This window comes from Myotis nattereri (assembly GCF_964212035.1).
Source record: "Myotis nattereri genome assembly, chromosome: 9".
Taxonomy (NCBI): Eukaryota; Metazoa; Chordata; class Mammalia; order Chiroptera; family Vespertilionidae; genus Myotis; species Myotis nattereri.
In genome coordinates this window covers 7,892,004-7,912,199 of record NC_138084.1, presented here as the reverse complement: position 1 = coordinate 7,912,199, position 20,196 = coordinate 7,892,004, and the positions used below count along the sequence as shown (strand labels likewise).

The 20,196-nt window shown below is 52.2% G+C and overlaps 1 protein-coding gene and 2 pseudogenes across 3 annotated transcripts in view; all 3 read right to left on the bottom strand.

Annotated features, from left to right (window-relative positions):
* PPFIA1 (PTPRF interacting protein alpha 1) overlaps positions 1 to 1,289 on the bottom strand; it is a 51,410-nt gene extending 50,121 nt beyond the window's left edge. Inside the window, exon 1 of the mRNA XM_081099929.1 lies at positions 926 to 1,289. Coding sequence (XP_080956055.1) covers positions 926 to 1,189 — 264 coding nt within the window. The 5' untranslated portion in view covers positions 1,190 to 1,289. The remainder of the gene's footprint in view (positions 1 to 925) is intronic.
* An 8,684-nt stretch (positions 1,290 to 9,973) lies between these two features.
* LOC308524194 lies at positions 9,974 to 10,364 on the bottom strand (annotated as a pseudogene). Its single transcript has one exon. The product of its transcript is annotated as an uncharacterized misc_RNA (transcript).
* A 5,066-nt stretch (positions 10,365 to 15,430) lies between these two features.
* LOC308524744 (peptidyl-prolyl cis-trans isomerase A-like) lies at positions 15,431 to 19,454 on the bottom strand (annotated as a pseudogene). Its single transcript has 3 exons — positions 19,366 to 19,454; positions 17,190 to 17,302; positions 15,431 to 15,981 (listed from the first exon to the last, which is right to left on the bottom strand). The product of its transcript is annotated as a peptidyl-prolyl cis-trans isomerase A-like (transcript).
* Between the last annotated feature and the right edge of the window lie 742 nt (positions 19,455 to 20,196).

The window sequence follows — 20,196 nt, the reverse complement described above, 5'->3', positions numbered from 1 at the left end:
GTTGAACTTATCAATCTTTCAGGACAGCTGACTAAAGCCAAGAAACGCATTAAGGCCAGTAATTATTCATTCACTAATTTAGCGCTGCAGACCCACCACGAAAGCATCAATGTGTGCCTATTCAGGGCTGCCTGAAAGCACCATCAAGGCAGCTATTATGAATAAGTAAAACGGCACCTAGACAGCTCATAAACACCCAAGTCACTTTCCTCTCTCCCACCAGGCTGTGCCTTTTACCTTACATTCCAGTTGCCATTCTCTCCCTTCACCTATCATTAAATCCTCATTCAGCTCCATAATCAACGGGTTTGAAACACTGGTCCAAACGTAACATACTTAAATGAACAACTGCAGCTTTAGAATTCTCATCTGCCAAGGAGAAAGTTCCAAAGGAATCAATGTCCAGTTTTCTATTTCCTGGAACAAATTTCATTTATAACACGCCGGTGTCCTGATAAAGGCGGAGCGTACAAGTATTTTCCTGTGAAACCAATCCTATTTGTCCATTCAATTTCATCAGTTAATTAGAAATAGATGACACAACCCATGGGCAATACCCATTTAACAAGAAAAGGCTGAAGACGAGCGATCGAAAGGCACCCCATAGCTTGACTGTTTCAAGGTCCTTTTAAAAAAACTTGGGAGCACCACCCGAAATCCAGTTCCTCCCGCCACGCTGAAGAAAGGAACAAGAGTAACCAGGTGTTTTCACATGACTTCAGAAGGGCAGAACCTTTTTTCCTGAGAACTTTAATCCCCAGGACCTGGCTCTATAGCTCTTACAAATACCAGAACCCCATCAACTCACAAATGGTCATGTAAAGACTCATCTAAAAATACCCACACCATCAAGATGACCTCCCAGAAATGACCACTTAGCAGACACCCATCTGTAAAGCTGCAGGAGAGGGAAGAGCACCCGTACCTGCGGAAGTGCAGTGTTGAGCTGCCTCTGCAAGGAATCTCTTTCATGGCCAACCTCGTGTAATTTCCCCTGGGTTAACGCCAGTGTCTCTTGGGTCTCTCTCAGCGTCTCAAGAAGGCGGTCCTTCTCCTCCAGCATGGACACCATCAACTGCTCAAAATGCGAATCTGCATCTGGCTGCGAAGGCGAGCCGGACCCATGGCTCCCACTTCCTCCTGGGGGGCCTTCTGCTTCACTGATGGTTGGCATCACCTCGCACATCATCTTGAAAGAAAAGGCCCAGACTACAGTCAGCAAGTGCACAGTCAGGGCTCTCACAAAGCTGCAACTTTACAGCTACCTGTCCTTAATAAATGAAAGGCCCACAGCCTCAGGCTCCCATCTGACTGGTAGGCTCTGAACATGACAGACTGGGAAAACACACACATGCAAACCACAAGATGAAGGAAGACATTCATAGACAATGATCCATAAAGGACACAAACAGCAAACCCTTGGTATTTTGTTTGCAAAGCTGTATTTTCTAGATGTTGAAAACACGTGTGCTTCTGTAACCTTTTTTTTTTTCGTTTTCCTATTTCCCGGTAGGGGAAAGAAAGTTGAAACACACGCCACCCAATCAGTCTTCAGGAAAAGCACCGGGGGCGCACACAGGCAAGTACAAATCCACCAGGCATCTTACAGGAATGTGTGCCGTCAGCTCCTGAGAAGGACTGACGGCTCCCTGAATTCTTGGGCTGGATTTGGGGAGCGCTAAAAGGCCTGGATTCCTTAGGGGCTGGGAGACATGTTTTCCAATGGCTGCAATGGCTGGTCCGACAATCTAACTTACGTAAGTTACCAGACCAAAAAAAAAAAAAAAATTCCACAATGGAAATATAGCAGGTCGATACAGCCGTGACGGCTAGGAAAGAAAAGTGAAAGGTGAGATTATGAGAGGCTATTAAGTGTCTCAAATATAACTCCGGGGCCAGGGAAAGGAGGGCCGGTGCCCGAGGCTGCCGCGGTATTCCCGGCTCGGCAGACCCCCGAGCGGGAGATGCCCAAGACCACGCACCGGATGGTCACCACGACCACTCCACGCTCACGCTCGTCCCCGGACCCCGGGGTGCTGAGAACCGTTTGCAACGGGAGATCAGCCTGAGTCGGGGTTTCTCGCGGCCACAGGTGTTTGCCTTTCGCGCTCGGAGCTGGGATCACCGGGGCGCTGGGGGCAGGGGAGGGGGCGGCGCGAGTGCCTGAGCTCGTCCCTCGGGGCGCGGGCGGGGGACGCATCCTCCCGGGGTCCCGCCGGGGTTCCAGCGGGCGCCCGCAGGGCTCTCGCACCGACCCCGCGCCGCGGGCCCCGCCCCCAGTTCCCGCCCTGCGCCCCCCGGAGCGCGCCCTTCCCGCGAGGCTGACATTAATCGGCAGCGGTGCCGTCCCGGGGAGGGGCTGGCTCCCGGGACCCCGCTCCGCCCGAGCCTGCCTCAGTCTCCCGCTCCCTTACCTTGCTCGCCGGCGGGAGCAGGCGAGGAGGCTCCGCCGCGGCTCCCGGGCGGCCGCTCGCTCCGGGCGAGCTCGGGGCCCGACGAAGGCAGCCCGCGCCCGCGCGCGCCCCGCGCCCGCGGCCCCGGGCCCGCCGCCCCCAGTCACTAAGGCCGGCCCGCGGCCGGACACTGGCGGAGCACGGGAGGAGCGGGCCCGGCTGCGCGTCGCCGGCGTCAACGTGCCCGACGTCGGGCGCGTCGGCGTAGCGTCAGCGCCGAGCGCCGCCGGCCCGGCCCGCCCCGCCCCGGGGAGGGGCGTCGGGCGAGCACCGTGGCGGCCGAGAGCGCAAGCGCCGCCTCCTCAGGTGGGGCGGTCTGCGCCTCCCAGGCGCCGATTGGATGGGCGCGGCCGGAGCCCCGCCCCCACAGGCCCCGCCCAGGCCGGGGTCGCCTCCCCGGAGTCGTGGCTCCGGGCTCGGGTCCTGACAGCATCTGGCACCTCCCGGGCCGCCCCCAAATCTCCTACTGCGCGAGGACTCCAGAGTCATGATGGAGCGTCCACTCTTTATCAGGCTCTGGGCCAGACTCTTCCCGACGTCACGTCTCCACACCTTGCTGGGAGCGCGCGCGGGCGGAAGTCACCTGCTGGCAGGTCCGAGCCCGCGGCGTCGCTTCCGGAGCCTGCGCGGTACCGATCCTTACCGGACTCCGAAGGACGCGCTTTCCACGCAAGACCCCTTGACCTCGCTTTACCTGCTGTGGTCCGAGAGGCAGAGATGCGCAGCGCTGGCAGCCGAGTCCCCAGGCGCAGGGTGGTGAATGCAGGCTTCGGAGCCAGGCGCACCCGGTTCGGCTCCCGCAGATGCTTCTGGCCGTGTGCGCTTCTCGCGGTGTGCGCCCGAGTCTGACTCAGGGGAACCTGTCTGCGATTCAGAGCCTTATCTCTTGGATGGGAAGAGGATCCAGAACCACCCCAGGGCTTTCCTAATAAGTAGAACATCTGCAGAGAGCAACCAGATGAGAACCTGGCTGGGAGGCACTCTGCAAATGATGGTCATTTTTATCCTTATTCATATTCCTATTTCAGCCTTACTCAAACCTTTTTAAACACCAGCTCTGTGCCAAGTCCTGTGCTAGATCCTGCAGGTACAGATATTGATAAATACACCTTTAATACATGAAAGCAGATGCTCCCCCTTTGGTTTGACTCCTGGAGCACAAACTTTTCACAAACCAGAATGTCAGGGCATGTTGCCCGGCGCTACTGCCACTGTCTGGCTATTTGTGATGAGGCAGCCAGGAGTCCCTGAATTACCCAAGTCTAAATAAAGGCAATATGGGGGCAGAGGACCCTACCCAGGCTGATTCCTTGACTCCCCCAGATTGGCTTTCTTAACTCCCAGAGTCCAGGACCACACCTCTTTTTCCTTCATGTATTCATTCATTCATTCATTCATTCAATAAATATTTATTGAGTGACTGCATACACACACGAATTTGCACCCCTAACCCAGGGTATGGAACAGAGGAAAGTCTCCAGCTCTCCTTACATGTACCAGCTTAATTCATCCAGCCCATGTTTGCACCATGCTCATAAAGTACCTTCTAAGAAATCAGGAAAAAACAAATACAAACATGATGGAGTCCCCAGGCGCTGGGTGGTGAATGCAGGCGAGAGAGCGCATGATTACAAAGGTGGTTTCCCACAGTGAGGCTTATCCATTGCACTCCAGATGTGCAGACCCCTGCGATTTCCCCAAATGTAGGAAGCTTGACTGCATAACTTGTGGTAGTGGGGACAGGACTGTGTACACGTACACGCTCTCCACTGGGGGAGGGGGGGAGAAATTGGGAAGATACCCAAACTTAGTTCAATGGGGTGGAATGTTCATTCATTTTATGAATATTTTTAGGGCCCTATGTGCCAGGTGTGGCGTAGGTTTGGGGAACACAGAGCTAAGACATCACTTCTTCCCCCTGCCCCTGCACCCCAGTTTACAGCCTGGAGGGGCGAAGAAAAACAGAGTATTGCAATGTTTGTCTTATAAACAATGTGTGACTGGTGCAGAGGGACCACAGAAGAAGGAGGATCCAACCCTCCAGCTGGCATCATGGGGGCTTCACAGGGGAGATCTGAGCTGGGTCTCAAAGGATGAGCAGTTTTCCAAGCAGAGAAGGGAGAAGCCTGTTTGGTATAGCTCCAGTAAAGTGAGATCCCAGCTTTCACTCATTTCCATTCATTCATTCATTCATTCATGCATTCATTCATTTCATTCCCCCAGATTGCAAGTTCAGTAAGAGAAAGTTGTAAACAAGCTAAAAGGCCAACAAAAAGAGACTGGTTAAATCATTTTCTTTCCAAATGACAGAAAGTGTGATGACATTCTCAGTCATGTTTTGATAACTATCTAATCACAGGCAAAATTCTATATCTTGTTTGTGGTGGTAGTTACAAGACTATACACGTTTGTCAAAATTCACACAACTCTACACTAATATGTAAAGTATGCCCTAATTCTTAAAAGTGGGGAAAACCTTTTTAAAAAAGCAAGATACAAACAAGTATATACAGAGTGAGTCCAAATTCAAAAAAGAAAGCAGGCTGTGTTTAGATGAAGCATGTATGATATAAACTTTATCTTTCACACAAAAAGCTGTAGAACAGCGGTTCTCAACCTGTGGGTCGCGACCCTTTGGGGGTCGAACAACCCTTTCACAGGGGTCGCCTAAGACCATCAGAAAACACATATATAATTACATACTGTTTTTGTGATTAATCACTATGCTTTAATTATGTTCAATTTGTAACAATGAAAATACATCCTGCATATCAGATATTTACGATTCATAACAGTAGCAACATTAGTTATGAAGTAGCAACGAGAATAATTTTATGGTTGGGGGTCACCACAACATGAGGAACTGTATTAAAGGGTCGCAGCATTAGGAAGGTTGAGAACCACTGCTCTAGAATGTTATTAATCAAGTGATAGAATTGTGATAAAATCAGTTTGTTGTTTTAAATATATACTTTTATTGATTTCAGAGAGAAAGGGAGAGAGAGAGAAACATCAATGCTGAGAATCATCAATCGGCTGCTTCCTGCACGCCCCCTACTGGGGATTGAGCCTGCAACCAAGGACATGTGCCCTGATTGGGAATTGAACCATGACCTCCTGGTTCATAGGTTGATGTGCAACCACCGAGCCAGACCAGCTGGGCAACAAAATAAGTTTTACATGAAATGAAATTCTAAGCCTGAAATTTGTAAAAGAAAAACATACACATCCATACATGAAAATATTGTTACTATACGCAATTAGTGTTGTGCATTTTTCTGTATAAACATCATATGTTTTCCTGCAGAGGGACCCATCAGAATGTTGGCAGTGGTTGTCTGAGTGGGACGTGGGTAGTTTTCATGTATTTCTTCGTGCTAGTCTATACTTCCTAGATACTTTATGGTGAATATGCACTACTTTTATCATGGGGGGGGGGCACAGATCTTATTTTAATAAAACCTAGGCAAGAATGAACCATGGAGAATTGCTCAGGAGGCTAAAATGACTTTTAGATGCAGTTATCTGTACCACCCAACTAAACTATTTCCCAGAAGCATTCATTTGAACAACACTGTAGAGATTGGGTGGTATCCTTGTAAGCCTCAGTCAGGAAAACAATGAACATGGGAAATGCTTCGGCTCCAATTCTTCTAAAGTTTCGATAAAGATAAGGTAATATGGGTGGGGAGGGGGTTGTGTCTTCACAAATGTGCCACCAGCCTCGGCTTCGGATAATGTAATTAGTTGTCAACCTTGAGCATGACCCGAGCCGCCTCTCCTTTCTAGAGATGCAAGCAAGCCAAGGAATCAAGCAAGAGATCTGGGTGTGTCTCAAACCCCCAGGAATATGTAAGAACCTAATGAATGGTGGTGTGACAAGCAGCCAGAAGGTCTGGGCTGGAAGAGCTGTGTGGGTGGATGGTGGGACAGGGGACCCTCCCTTTAAGAGGAAGAAACGAAGCCCAGAGATGCAAAAGGGATTTTCCTACTGGCACCGGCCAGGTTGGGGCAGAGATGGGACTGGAGCTTCGAGTGAACCGGGGCTGTTGGTTCCTGAGTCCACCCTGCTTGGATTTTCCATGTACCCCTGTTAGGTGGGAGGTCAGTAACCGAGGAGACAGGGAAATAAAGCAAGTGCTTTGCTTATTCATCTAATTCTTACAGTAACTCCCCAGATGGGTTCCTATATCTTCCCATTTTGCAGATGAGGAAACTGAGGTCCAAGTGGCCAACAAGCAGGGAGATCCATCATCAGCCCAAATGTTCCAGGGTCCATAGTTGTTCGATTTCTCGTAGTCAACCAATTAACTGAAATTTTGACCCATCAATGAGCCAGCCTGGATCGTGGGAGCTTGGTTGGTGCATGTCAGTCCCTAAGAGCAGGGACGATAAAATCACACTTGCGGAGCATTTTACAGAAAACCCTTTACCCCTGTAACCTCACTCAATCCCACATCCTTTTACAGGTGCCGCCGAGAGAATAGATAACCTGCCTGGCGCCCATGATTTGGTCAAAGCTCTGCCTGGAATGCAGGAATGGCTCCGGAGCCCGTGTTCCTGATGCTATATCGAAAGGTGTCCGCTGACCCCAAAGCTGGGGACAAAACCCCTTGACCCGTGTGGGCCGACAAAGGTACCACCCCCAATGTCCACTGAGGGTCCACACTGCCTCCCAGCTGCCCAGCCTAAAATGCTCCCCATTGTCCCAGCAAATGCCAGGCACAGAGAGTCCCAGCTCTGGGGGTACCCCACACAGGGGTGAAGATTTCTGTTCCCTTCACCCATATAATTAGGTTTTAAAATCAGGTCATAAGCTTCCTGCAACTTGATTTTCTGGATTTCATTGAGTTCATCAGATAGTGTCATCTAATAAAAATACCCAGCTATTATAGGGAGAAGAGCCCACGGGCAGTTCAAACTCTCTGAGAGCTGGGCCCTCTTCCCTTAACCTTGACCTTGGGCAAGGTATGTAACCCATACTAAGCCTCAATCTCACCTGTCAGATAGGGACAATAAAGACTAACTTGCAAGCTGGGGCGTTGAAATAAGAGTAACTGCCCTTCTTGTCCAGTCACCATTGCCCTCTTTGAAAGCCACTTTCACACAGTGGTTACTGACATGGACTCTGGAGCTGGTAGCCTGGTTCAGACGTTGGCTCTGCTTTTTTTGGCCATGGCTGTGTACTCTCAGGCAAGTTGGTTGACCTCTCTGGGTCTCAGTTTCCTCATTCCTAAAGCGAGGATCACAGCACCGCCTCAGAGGCCGGCTGTGAGGGCTAAGTGAGTGGGGAAGAGCTGCTGTGTAAGAGCCCTACCCTCACCCCGCCCCCGCCACCCCCCAAGAATCTGGATTACTTCCTACTTCTTTCCTTCTGACAGGCTGAGAGAGGGCAGGGCCTGTTCTCACCGCTGCCACCCAAGGGGCCTCGCAGGTCTTCTGAGGTTTTCTTCCTATTTGTGACCATCCCTCAAGCGTGTGTGGCTGGGAGCTAAGACAGTCGTCTGAGGCCATAGGGAGAGACACTGTCCATCCCATTGCCAGGCAGGGGTTCCTCACCGCCCCCTCCCCCCCCATCTCCCAGGAAAGTTTTGTTTTTCCCATTCCCAAAGAGCGCAGAAAAGCAGTCAAGAAATGGAGAAAAAGGGGAAAGTATTATAATTTCGTAATAATGAAAGATAAGCATAATGGTTAGACTTTTATATAATTTATGAGGTGATCCCCAATGAGCCTAGTACTCACGTGGCACCATCGCTAGTTATTACAATACCACTGACGATATTCCCTGTGCTGTGCTTTCTATCCCTGTGACTGCTTTGTAACGACGTGGAATTATCTTTAAAATGTTAAGTGGTTTTTATTTGGCATGTATCTATTATCATTCTCTGGAGAAGTAAACTTACCAACCAACATGAAGAGGTTACTGGTTGGAAGGGATCCACTGATCAAGTCAAAAGCAAGGGCAGGAAATGCCGTCACGTGGAGCTGCAGGATAAGGGTTAATTTCGGGAACTGGGACCGAAGCACGTGGGACCAGTCTTGCTGTGGCTGTGGCTGTGGCTGCTCTTGGCCCCGCCACTGCCAATGGTGAGCTGTCCTTTCAAATAAAAGAAATATCAATGAGTTTATGCACACAGGTTACTTCATACGAGCCCTGGGAGTGGTATTCCCAGGAATAAGCAAAGGACTCACATTGGCGACTCTGTGTAGCTCCGCATGGCCAACAGCTGCACGTGTTCCGTGACTGGAATCCCACTCCATCACACTTGCTGGCATTTCCAGTAAGTTTTTTGGTTTTTTTTGGTTTGTTTTAGATTCTCTTAACATTTTACTTTTTTTAAGTTTCTGAAATACAAGTCAAAGCACATTTTTGTAACACAGCATGTTAACAAGCTTTACATTCGTCTCCCTACAGGATGACTGAATATAGGTACTGTAAAACTTCCTCTTCAAAAGAACACATTTTATGGAGGGAAGCCCCTCGTTAAAAGAATACATGGGAGCACAGGCTATCATGTTTAATTATTTTCGTGCTTATGAACACCAAACTTGGAACAGCAGCCCCGCCGACGGAAAATTTGTTCTCTGAAGTATCTTAAGTATTTCTCCTTTTACAAAAAGAAATTAAGTGCATTTGAAAAAGTGGCAGTTTTTGGTATAGGCCTCTGAGCTTGGAAAATTAGGATATGTTTTGACTCTACAGAAGGAACATTCTAGAATCCACCTAAAAACATCTGGCAGAACAGTTGGCCCGAGGCTACTGGGGTTGTTCCACATCAGAGGGGGTCACAGGGGGCCTGGAACAGTGCCCAAGTCTCACAGTAGCCACAGAACCGCTTACTCGAATTAGCCGAAATTCTGTATAGACTACACAACACTAGCAGAACAACCTCGGCAGTCACAAACTGTAAGCTTAGAACAAATATCTCAGCAGGAACAATATTCAAAATGTTTACAAACTTTGGAGGTAAAAAAACACTTCCTCCTTCAGAGATGATGTCTGTGCTGAAGCACTTTGTTTCCAGGACGCGGGGGACAACCACGAAACGTTCACAGTGAGAATAAATCCAAGCTGCTTGCCCTAAGCTTGGTGCTTAGGGTGTCGGCCCGTTCCCCATCGGGTCTCAGGTCCGATTCTTGGTCAAGGGCACCTACCTGGGTGGCAGGTAAGATCCATGGCCCTGGTCAGGGCACGTGCCAGAGGATGTGTCTCTCTCACATCGATGTTTCTCCCCTCTCCCTCCCTTCCTCCCTTCCACGCTCTGTAAAAAATCAATGGAAAAGATATCCTCAGGTGAGGACTAACAAAGAAATTAAATTAAAAAATCCAAGCTGCTTCACTCCCACCGTTCCTGTGCTCTTGCAAGGGGTTTCTTATCTTCTTTATTCTCAATGTAAGTACTTGCTCCCTGGGACACTGGCAGGTAAGCCTCCCCCACTCTCTCCTCATCACGGACTAAGTATAGAGGAGTGGTACGTTGGATGCTTGTGGGTGCTCCGTAGAAGGATAGGAATCGTCTTCAGGTTACCCTGGCTGCCGCCCGGTGCATTGCTATAGCCTCACCTGGTCCTTAGCATCTGGATCAGCCCCGCCTTCGGGCAGCAGCTGCATGGTGTGGGGAGTACAGCCATTTTGATGGGCAGCATTCACTTGAGCACCTCTTCCCAGAAGGGCTTTTGCAGTCTCATTACCCCAGCCAGTGGAAGCAGCAATATGAAGCGGAGACCGACCGGCATCACGCTCATCCCGCACTGGCACCCCAAGGTGCCGCAAGAATGCAACCATTTCCGTGTGTCCGCTGAGCACGCCCACGCAATGCAGCTCTGCTGTCCCAGTAGCCGGGATGTCTGCGCCAGGATCTCCTGCTTCAACTCCTCCAGCTTCCCGCTGCCGGCCAGACCGCAGACCATCCGCTCAGAGCCAGGGGTGGGCCAACTTTTTGACTCGAGGGCCACAATGGGTTCTTAAACTGGACCGGAGGGCCGGAACAAAAGCACGGATGGAGTGTTTGTGTGAACTAATATAAATTCAAAGTAAACATCATTACATAAAAGGGTACGGTCTTTTTTTTTTTTTTTTTTTTTTTTAGTTTTATTCATTTCAAAGGGGCCAGATCCGGCCCGCGGGCTGTAGTTTGCCCACGGCTGGCTTAGACCCTCATTCCCTTTCCAAGATCGGTGGCAGCAGGGCCCTCCAGGGTATGATGTTCACGTGGGACTACAGGTTTTTAAGATATATTTTTGATTTTTTTTTTGAGAGAGAGAGAAAGAGAGGGAAACATCAATCTGTTGTTCTACTTATTTATGCATTCACTGCTTCTTCTATGTGCCCTGGCTGGGAATTGAACCTGCAGCCTCTTTGGTGTATTCCTATTGCCCAACTCCTACTGACATGTTCCTAAAAATCTGACCAACACAAAAAGAAATGTTTTTAGGTCTGGAATATTTGTCATGAAACAAAAGATTGAGAGGATCAGCTAGGGTAATTTTTAATATTTGAAAGCATGCAAATACAGTGTTCTCAAGAACACCGAATAATTAGGGTGTGGGGTATTCTGATTTCTCGTTCCCAAGTTTTAAAGATTCATATCTGTGAGGAACTTGGATCCCGTGGCTGCTGGCTTACTGAGGACGCAGGTCATGCTGTGCAGCGGTGCCAGCCAGCACCCGCCCCCACACCGGGCTTGCTAAGTGGGGCCATCAATGGGTGTTTTGTTTGAGTACCTTCAGTTGATCAATCTTGGCACCCAGGCCATGGCAGTACCACCAGGAAGGTCTATTTCTTTCTTCCTGACACGTCCTTAAAATCACTTTAACGTTCACAGAGGATATGACAACTGTTAGATGTTGGAATTTTTCAGCATGTATACGATGAACATTTTTATCCATTTCATTCATCTATTCAGCAGACATTGTCATGTTGAGCCACTTTAAGCCAGGCACCGGGCCAGGCGCTCAAAATACCTCCATAATTCGAGATGTGAGAGCTGGTTGTCTAGGCAGAGAAGTGGACGGACGGATAAGCAAAGATTTGCATCTGGTTTGGAAATAGTGTGTTCTACGGCCAGGGATGACTCTTTATATGGGCTCCATCAACTGGACCCCCATAGGGAGAAGCAGAGTTGGGGTTACAGTGGCCGTGAGCTCCTCCTGCCTGCTGCCCCTCCTGCCATCTGGGAAAGGAAGGGAGCTGCTGGGGAGACACAGAGGGAGGCAGGGAGGCGGCTGCACTCAGGGTCGGTGAACCGATGCAGCAACTGGAGCTGGGGTTTCTTACCAGCACTTGCCTTTTTGCCTGGGAGTGGCTGGTTGTCCATCCTCACTGCTAAGACCAAGTTAGTTGGAATTAAAGTTTTATCATTCTATGTTTTTTTTTTAAAAAGGGAAAAGCTGGAAAACTTTTTGTTTGAGATTGGAATGTGTGTTGATCTGCTCGGGCCGCTGTAACTAAGTCCCACAGACGGCGGCTTAAACCAGACATTTACTATCCCCGTCCTGGAGGCTGGGGGTCAGAGATCCAGGTGTAGACAGCCGTCTCCTCCCTGTGTCCCCACATGGTTGTCCCTCTGTGTGTATCTGTGCCCTGATCTCCTCTTTTAATAAGGATACCAGTCACATTGGATTAGGACCACCCCAGGGACCTCATTCTACCTTAATCACCTCTTTAAAGACCCCATCTCCAGATACAGTCACATTCTGAGGTCCTAGAGGTCAGGACTCCAACATATGGCCTTGGGGGACAGTGCAGCCCATTGTGGCCGCCCTCAGTGTCCCTGGCTGCCGTGGTGCAGACACACCACTGGTCTCCCCTCAGGGTTAACTTCCTGCCACAGTTCCATGTCCAAGGTGTGATGATGGACTCGACTAAGCTGGACTGGCAGGGCTCACAGAATACTTTTTACCTCACCAAGAGAACGGTTTTATTTATTTTTTAAACATTTTTTTAATTGATATTTTTTAGAGAGAGAAGGGAGAGAGAGAAACACGCACACATTGATTTGTTGTTCCATCCATTCATGCATTCCTTGGTTGATTCATATATGTGCCCTGACCAAGGATCGAACCCGCAATCTTGGCGTATTAGGACGATGCTCTAACCAACTGAGCTTCCTGGCCAGGGCCCGAGAGAATTGTTTTAAAAATGAATCTGAAAACACTTGAGCTGGGAGTCAATTCTCAAATCTCCATTTTCAAATTCTATTTCCCACTGCCATGCCTGCAGGCTACCTAGAGTCATTTCTCCACCCCCCCCACCCCCCCCCGCCATCCCCCTGCACTGGTAGGGCTGTGCATGGGTGACAACCTTCTTTGTGTGTAGCTGGCAGCAGATGCCCTTATCCTGTCTTCCTCTGATTGTGTGTATCCATTGTGTTCAGTGAGGAACTGGGAACTGGTGGCTTTCTTATGCTTTATAGACTTTCACACCAATGCTTAGGACAGGGCACTCATGAGGAGTTTAGGACACAATAGTGGGGTGGGATTAAATATGAAAAAAAATGTCCTTGCATAGGAGGCGTCCGTATCTCCCACAAACGGAGCCTCGGCAGCCTGAGCTGCCATCCCCACGGCGCTGCCCACTGCCTCATCCACCCTCCCTTTTTTAATCCTCACCAGAGGTTATTTTTCCATTGATTATTTTTAGAGAGAGTGGAAGAGAGAGGGAAAGCAGAGAGAAATATTGATGTGAGAGAAACACATCGATTGGTTACCTCCTGCACAAGCCCCTACCAGAGCCCGGGCTGGGGAGGAGCCTGCCACCGAGGTAAGTCCCCTTGACCAGAATCAAACCCAGGAGCCTTCAGTCTGCAGGCCGGCGCTCTATCCACTGAGCCAAACCGGCCAGGGCCTCACCCACCCTCCTCATCATCGCCCCTGGGCTCCCCGCTGCCCACTGCCTGGCACCCACTCTTGCCACACCTTCTCCTGGCCCTGGAGGACGAATGACGGCTCACGGCTTGGCCGGGACTGATGAGAACATTGTCCCTGTTCCCTGCAGCCCAGCCTTCTCAGAACCAGCTGGCTGTGACTCAGAAGGAAAGAGGAGAAATGAGGCCTGTTTCATGGGCAGCAGGGGTGGGGGTGGGCGTTTAAAATCTGGGAAATAATGAGCTGTGAGTGACGCTTCCCTTGAGCCAGGCAGGTGGCAGCAGCCTCGATGGCCCCGATGAAGCCAAGAGGCCGAGGCAGGGCCAGGGGAGTGGCTTGGCGTATTAAGCTGCTTGGACAGCTGTAACTAAGTCCCACAGATGGCGGCTTCAGCCAGACATTTACTGGCCCTCAAGGAGTTTTAGCCCCCGTAAGGTCACATCAAGCAATCAGCCAACACCGAGCCAGAGGGGCTCTGACAGACACAGAAGAAACCCCTGGTTGTGGCAGAACTGACCCCAAAGCGGAGCCAGGCAGGCTCCGCGTCCCGGCTCTGGGTGGCACAGTCTGGGAGCCACATGCGGAGCCTCGCAGCTCCTGGAGGGGCCTGTCCACTTAGTCCCCAGCACTTAAGAGTTTGGCCTTTTTACATCAGGCAGAAGGAGAACGTGCCCGATCTCTGTGGGAATACCGGGAGTTTCCACCGTGGGAAGTTGGAGTGTGGATCCCCTGCACTGTGGACCAGCCCTTCCCCAGGTCTGCACACGGAGCAGGTCCCAGCAGGTGTGGCGGAGGGCCAGGGAGCAGTCTGTCCCTGGCTCGCTGTCTTGATCTCCCTCACGGAGCAGGTGCTCCGTCATCACCACAGAGCCTCCTGGCGCCCAGTCAAGGTGGCAAGCCAGGGACAGCGACAGTGTTCGCACGATGCTCTCAGCTGCCATAGGAAAGGCCCCACCCAGCCAGTCCCCTTGGAGCGATTCCCTCCTCCCAGCCCAGCTGGGCACCTCCCTGCCACCCAGCCCACCCCGCGGGCTCTGGACCAGGCCAAGAGGGTCCAGGCCTTCCTGGCGGGACCTCATTCTTTCAGCCCACAGTGATCTCTGGAGGCCGACAGGAAAGAAGAAACAGGACAGGCAGGATCCTGGGAGGAGATAGGCCTTAAACAAGTAATTACTTGTCATTCTTTAATCACAAGGTGAGGCGTGCCCCAGAGGAAAGGGTGGGCGAGGAGAACCTGACAGCAGCCAACAGCATGCACTGGATGAGGCTGATCTGGCGGGAGGGCCGGGGTGGCGGCCCACAGCAGGTCTGGATGGCAGGTGCGTGGCCACATGCTAACGCACCTGTGCAGGCTCCCGAGGAAGCTTCTGGCAGCCACACGAGGCCCCTTCTCCTCCATCACACTGAGCAGCGGGGAGAGGCAATGACAGAAACATCCCCGTCCTGTAGGGGCCTCAACTTGTAAGCTCCTGGTTTAATGCTGTCGGGGAAACTGCCGATCACCGTAGGTAGGATGAAGTCACTGCACGGTTCGCCCCCCTCTCCCGTCTGCTGCCCCGACACCGGCCTCCGCAGGCCCGACTCCTGCGTTCCACCCTCCATGTTCTTGAGGTCGTCGTCTTCTCACATGGACATATCTTGCGAGTCTGTGCTGGGGTTCATATCTCTGTGTAATCCCAGGATTTATAAACCACGCCAAAGCCTGGCCACCACCAAAATGGGTCCTGAATCTAGACACAAAGTTGACGTCTGCTTGGTCTTGTACATTTAGCAAGTTTTTCCTGAATTTCTGTCTTAGGTACTGTTCCCTTCCCAGGGAGAAGGATTTGCTTCTGAGGTTGGTCATGAACTTCCTGGTCTGGATAGTTACTGTGTCGCTCATGAGGGCGGGTGATCCAGGGGGCCCTAAACTTATAGATCGAGCATCCTGATCATGTGGTAACTTTTTTTTTTCCTTGACAGACAACCGTTTAGTTTTTATTTCATAATCATAAACTTAACTCTGCAATCCAGCTAGACTGGGAAGGGGTAGGGAAATTATGGAACCCAATAAACTGGCAAGAGCACAAGATTATAGAACATTCCAAGCAAATCGGGGTGAATGGGTGCTCTCCTGAGCTACAGAAGGAATGGTCTGGTGGTTAAGATAAAACACAAGTCAAATTTATTAGAGTTGCCCACAGTCAGCAATGGTGATCTTCTTGCTGGTCTTGCCATTCCTGGACCCAGAGCGCTCCATGGCTGTCACTATATCCAGGCCTTCTGTCACCTGGCGAAGACCACGTGCTTGCCATCCACCCACGCAGGCTTGGCAGCGCAGATGAGAAACTGGGGACTGTTTGCGTTAGGTCCAGTGTTTGCCATGGACAGACGCCAGGACCTGTATGTTTCAGGATGAGGTTCTCGTCCTCAAATTTCTCCCCATAGATGGACTTGCCGCCTGTGCCATTACGGCGTGTGAAGTCACCATCCTGACACATAAATCCTGGAATAATTCTGCGAAAGCAGGAACTTTTATAACCAAATCCCTTCTCCCCAGTGCTCAGAGCACGGAAGTTTTCTGCTGTCTTTCGAACTTTGTCTGCAAACAGCTCGAAGGAGATGCGGCCCAAGCGCTCGCCGTCGACGGCGATGTCGAAGAACACGGTGGGGTTCACCAGGGCTGGTCACGGGCGGCTTCGGGGCAGCAGCATCTGCCCATGTGGTAACTTTTGAGCACTGTCCTCTCTGCAGTGGGTAGAAGTGGTCCCCAAAAGACATGTCTGTGTCCTGACCCCCAGGACCTGCAAATGCATCGTATTTAGGGTCTTTACAGACGGGATCAAATTAAGGGTGTCAAGATGAGAGCTCCTGGATTTAGGGGGCCTTAGTTTGTGTCCCTATAAAAAGAGGAGAGGATGCACACACACAGGAAGCCATGTGAAGACAGAAGCTGGAGAGAGGCAGCTTGCCCACGCCTTGATTTCGGACGTCTGGCCTCCAGGACTGCGAGAGAATCTATTTCTGTTGTTTTAAACCAAGGGAGGGGAACCTTTATTCTACCCAGGGCCATTTAGATATCTGTAACATCATTAGAGGGCCATACAAAATCATCAACTTAAAATTTAGCCTGCTATATTTGGCCAAACAGTTAATTAATTCACCCCCAATGCCTTGGCAGGGCCAGACCAAATGATTCTCGGGCCTTATATGGCCCGCAGGCTGGACGTTCCCCACCCCTGTAAGGATCCAGTGTGTCTGTGACAGGAAACTACTCCTCTCTCATCTACGCATCTTTATGTATTTATACATGAAACACCCCCCACATTAGTACTTGCTAAGACCACAGCGCAGCTGGCATGAAGCGGGAGGCACACAAGGAGAGGAAGATGAAGGTGAGACTTGGGGTCCCTGTGGGGCGGTGTTGGGGGGGGGGTGGATCAGGAGCAACAGGAGGGGTGATTGGTCTTGGCGTGTTGTATTTCTTAGGCGGGCGGTGGTACGGGGTGTCCATGTTATCTTATTACTATTTTCACTTCTGTTCTTTTGTATGAATGAACCATTTCACAGTAAAAGGTTTTCTAAAGGGCACAGGACTTGGGGGGCATGTGCTGCATGCTCTGGATCGTGGCTCCGGTAGGTCTCTGAGCCTCACCGGTCACACAGGGGTAGGCCACAGTGCCACCTTACAGAAGGGGGCCGTTGGCAGTGCCTGGCTGAGGTGGGCATGCCTTGTCGGTCTTCAGGGTGGGACCCCAGCAGGGAGACGGCATCCAGACCCGGAGCTGGTCTCTGTGGCCACTCAGAGCCTTTCAATGAGAGGAAAAGACTGGCTCTTTTGTCTTTTAACTTAACCTGTTTACAATTTCTCTTACACCTTCTGGCGAATACCTGAATCCAGAGGGCCGGCCCAAAGCTTTTGCCCAAAGCCCAGAATGCTCGCTGCACTCCTGTCTGCATCCCTGCTGGTGGCTGAGAGGCTCTTTCTCACCACGATGACGACTCTGGACACAGAAGGTGAGGGTGTGCTGCGGCCCGCCCACAGGACCCTTCTTCCTCACTGTGCTTTCTGGGTACGGTTCCAAGTCCCGGCCAGCATCTGCAGGATGGCGGAGGCGGCTGGGGCCGGGCGGCCGTGGGACCCGTCCCCCCACCTCAGCACAGGAGAGGCCCTGCCGCTGGGAAAGCCCGCCCACAGCTCACATTCTTCCCTGGCGTCCGACACACTTGGAACAAAATCCACGGCTCACTCAGCTCCACGCCTACTGCCCTTCCTTGTGGCCTCGAACCTGCCAAGCTGGTTCCTGCCCCAGGGCCGTTGCACTAGCTGCCCCTCCTGCCAGATCACTCTGGCCTGGCTCGTCACCTGGCTGACGTCTCTCAGTCACTGAGTTCTCACGCCATAAAGTCACCTCTTCCGGGAGGTCACCTGACCAGGCTTCCCCCTCCCCCTCCCCCTGCAGGGGAGCTCCGAGCTCCGCTCCGTGCCCTGCTCCCCTGCTCCTCACTGGCCTTGGTTCCCATGGGGAAGGGAGAAGCCAGGAGCCTCAGGCAGGAAGGCAATAAGCTTGGCCCCGGGAGGGAAGGAGGCAGATTGCCAGACTCCAGTTTCAGCTCCTTCAAGCCCACCACGTTCTGCGAGGCCAGGTGCGGGTAACGGGGTGGGCAGGTGCCCCCTCAGGCCCAGGGAGAGCAGGGCAGGCTTCCTGGAAGAAGCAACACTGAAGGAAGGACAGAGGGAATGAGATTCTGTCGGGTGAGGAGAGTGAGGGAAGAAGGTCCAGGTGGAGAGATGAGGCAGGACAAGAAAACTTGACCGCCCTCGCTCCCTCTTCCCAGAGATCTGGGGGGAAGCTCAGATTGGCTCTGCCGGGGGGGAAGGAAAACTCTGCAAGAGGGAGAAGGGGGTTCCTCCCTACCAGCCTTCTCTGGGGCACCCTGAGGAAGCGGAGGGGCCCCCTTTTCCCACGGTCCGCAGCAGGCTCCTCCCACCCAGGGGTGCCAGCCAGCCCCAGGGCAGTGTGGGAGAGGGCAGAACGCTGCGGCTCCCACCACGGGCCAGGCAGCAACCTGCCTGGGGATAACAAGCTTCAGTGCTGGTGAGAAAGATTACAGAGGCCTCTAATAAACACTGAAAAAACAAAACAAAACGAACCAGACACCTCACCGCTGGCCGGTGAGCCAGAGAGTGCCAGAGTTTTCTCTGAACAAAGCCTGTCAGACAGGAGGTGGGGAGGGGAAGAGAAGCCGGCTGAGGACAGGGCCAAAGTCTGAAGGCAGAGGGCTCAATGCCGGAGGACACAGAGCCAGCGCAGCCACCCTCGGTCTGGACCCGCACCTGCCCTTCCGACCCCGGGTGCTCAGGCCCCTGTTCTGGCCTGTCCTGTCCTCTCCCAGGCCCAAGGAGCCCCCAGAGCAGGTCCACAGGCCTGGCCAAGACGGTTTCCACAGCCCCCCCTGAAAGCATCCAATGACATTGGATGACAAGGGGCAGTGGTCAGTCCAATGCCATGTGCTCTGCGAGGCGCCGTGTCTCCATGGCCAGACCGCCGGCGTCTTATATGTGCGGCCTCGCCGTGGGGATGCAGAGTGAAGGGGATCAGCAGTGACGTGAACAGGTGCCCCTTTTCCAACGCCGGGGACCTGGGACAGATCAAACACCCTACCTGGGCCAGGAGGCCAGGCCCCGGTCACTGTTCACTTCACAGGCGCACCGAGTGTCTGTGACACGTGGGCACTGTCCTGGGGGCTGGCAGTGTCACGGGGAACAAAATCAGGGGTGTGTCCCGAACCCTGAGGGGCTTCTGGTCCTATGAAGAGAAGTGACAGCACCAGCAAAGCTAACATCTGAAAAGGACCACTTAGGCCCTGGCCGCTTGTGAAGTTTATAAACCAAATCCTGGCAGTCTGGGTTTTCCCCAAGCAGCCCCGAATCCGCCCCTTCCCGCAGCCAGAGGCCAGCTCAGCTCCCCGTTTACTTGCTGTCACAGCACTTGACCCCGCTGACCCCATGCCCTCTGCACTCCCAGCGGTGACCAACCCCCAGTTCCTTTTGAGGACTCCTCACCCCACCGTGACTCCCGAGGGCCCGTCCCGCGCCCTCCTCTCCTCCGTCTGTACTTCCTGCGCAGGCTCTTCCTTTCCTGAGGTCCCCATGACTGTCTAGACCAGGGGTGGGCAAACTTTTTGACTCGAGGGCCACAATGGGTTCTTAAACTGGACCGGAGGGCCGGAACAAAAGCATGGATGGAGTGTTTGTGTGAACTAATATAAATTCAAAGTAAACATCATTACATAAAAGGGTACGGTCTTTTTTTTTTTTTTAGTTTTATTAATTTCAAATGGGCCGGATCCGGCCCGCGGGCCGTAGTTTGTCCACGGCTGGTCTAGAAGCTGACGGCCCTGGACTGCGTTAAACCGGGTCCCCCCAAATCCATGTCCACCTGGAACCTCAGAATGCGAGCTTATTTGGAAGCAGGTCTTTGCAGATGTGACAAGGTAAGTTAAGGTGAGGCCACCCTGGAGGAGGGCAGGCCCTAAGCCCAGTGACTCGTGTCCTTATAAGAGATCCTGGGAGGACACAGGGGTGGGAGCCACGTGCCACGATGGGCAGAGATCTCAGAGAGGCAGCCGCAGCTAAGAACACGATGGGTTCCGAAAACCGAAAACCGCCAGCAGCTGGAAGAGGCTGGAAGGATTCTCCCCTGAACCCTTGGGAGAGCACGGCCCTGGGTCACCCTGACTTAGGACTTCCGTCTCCAGGACTCTGGGAGCATAAGTTCTGTTGTGTTAAGGCTCCCAGCTTGCAGTCCTTTGTTATGGCCGCCCCAGGACACTCACACAGCCCCCCATCTGTATCCCATCACGACCTGTCTCCTGAAGCTCACACCTGCTTCCC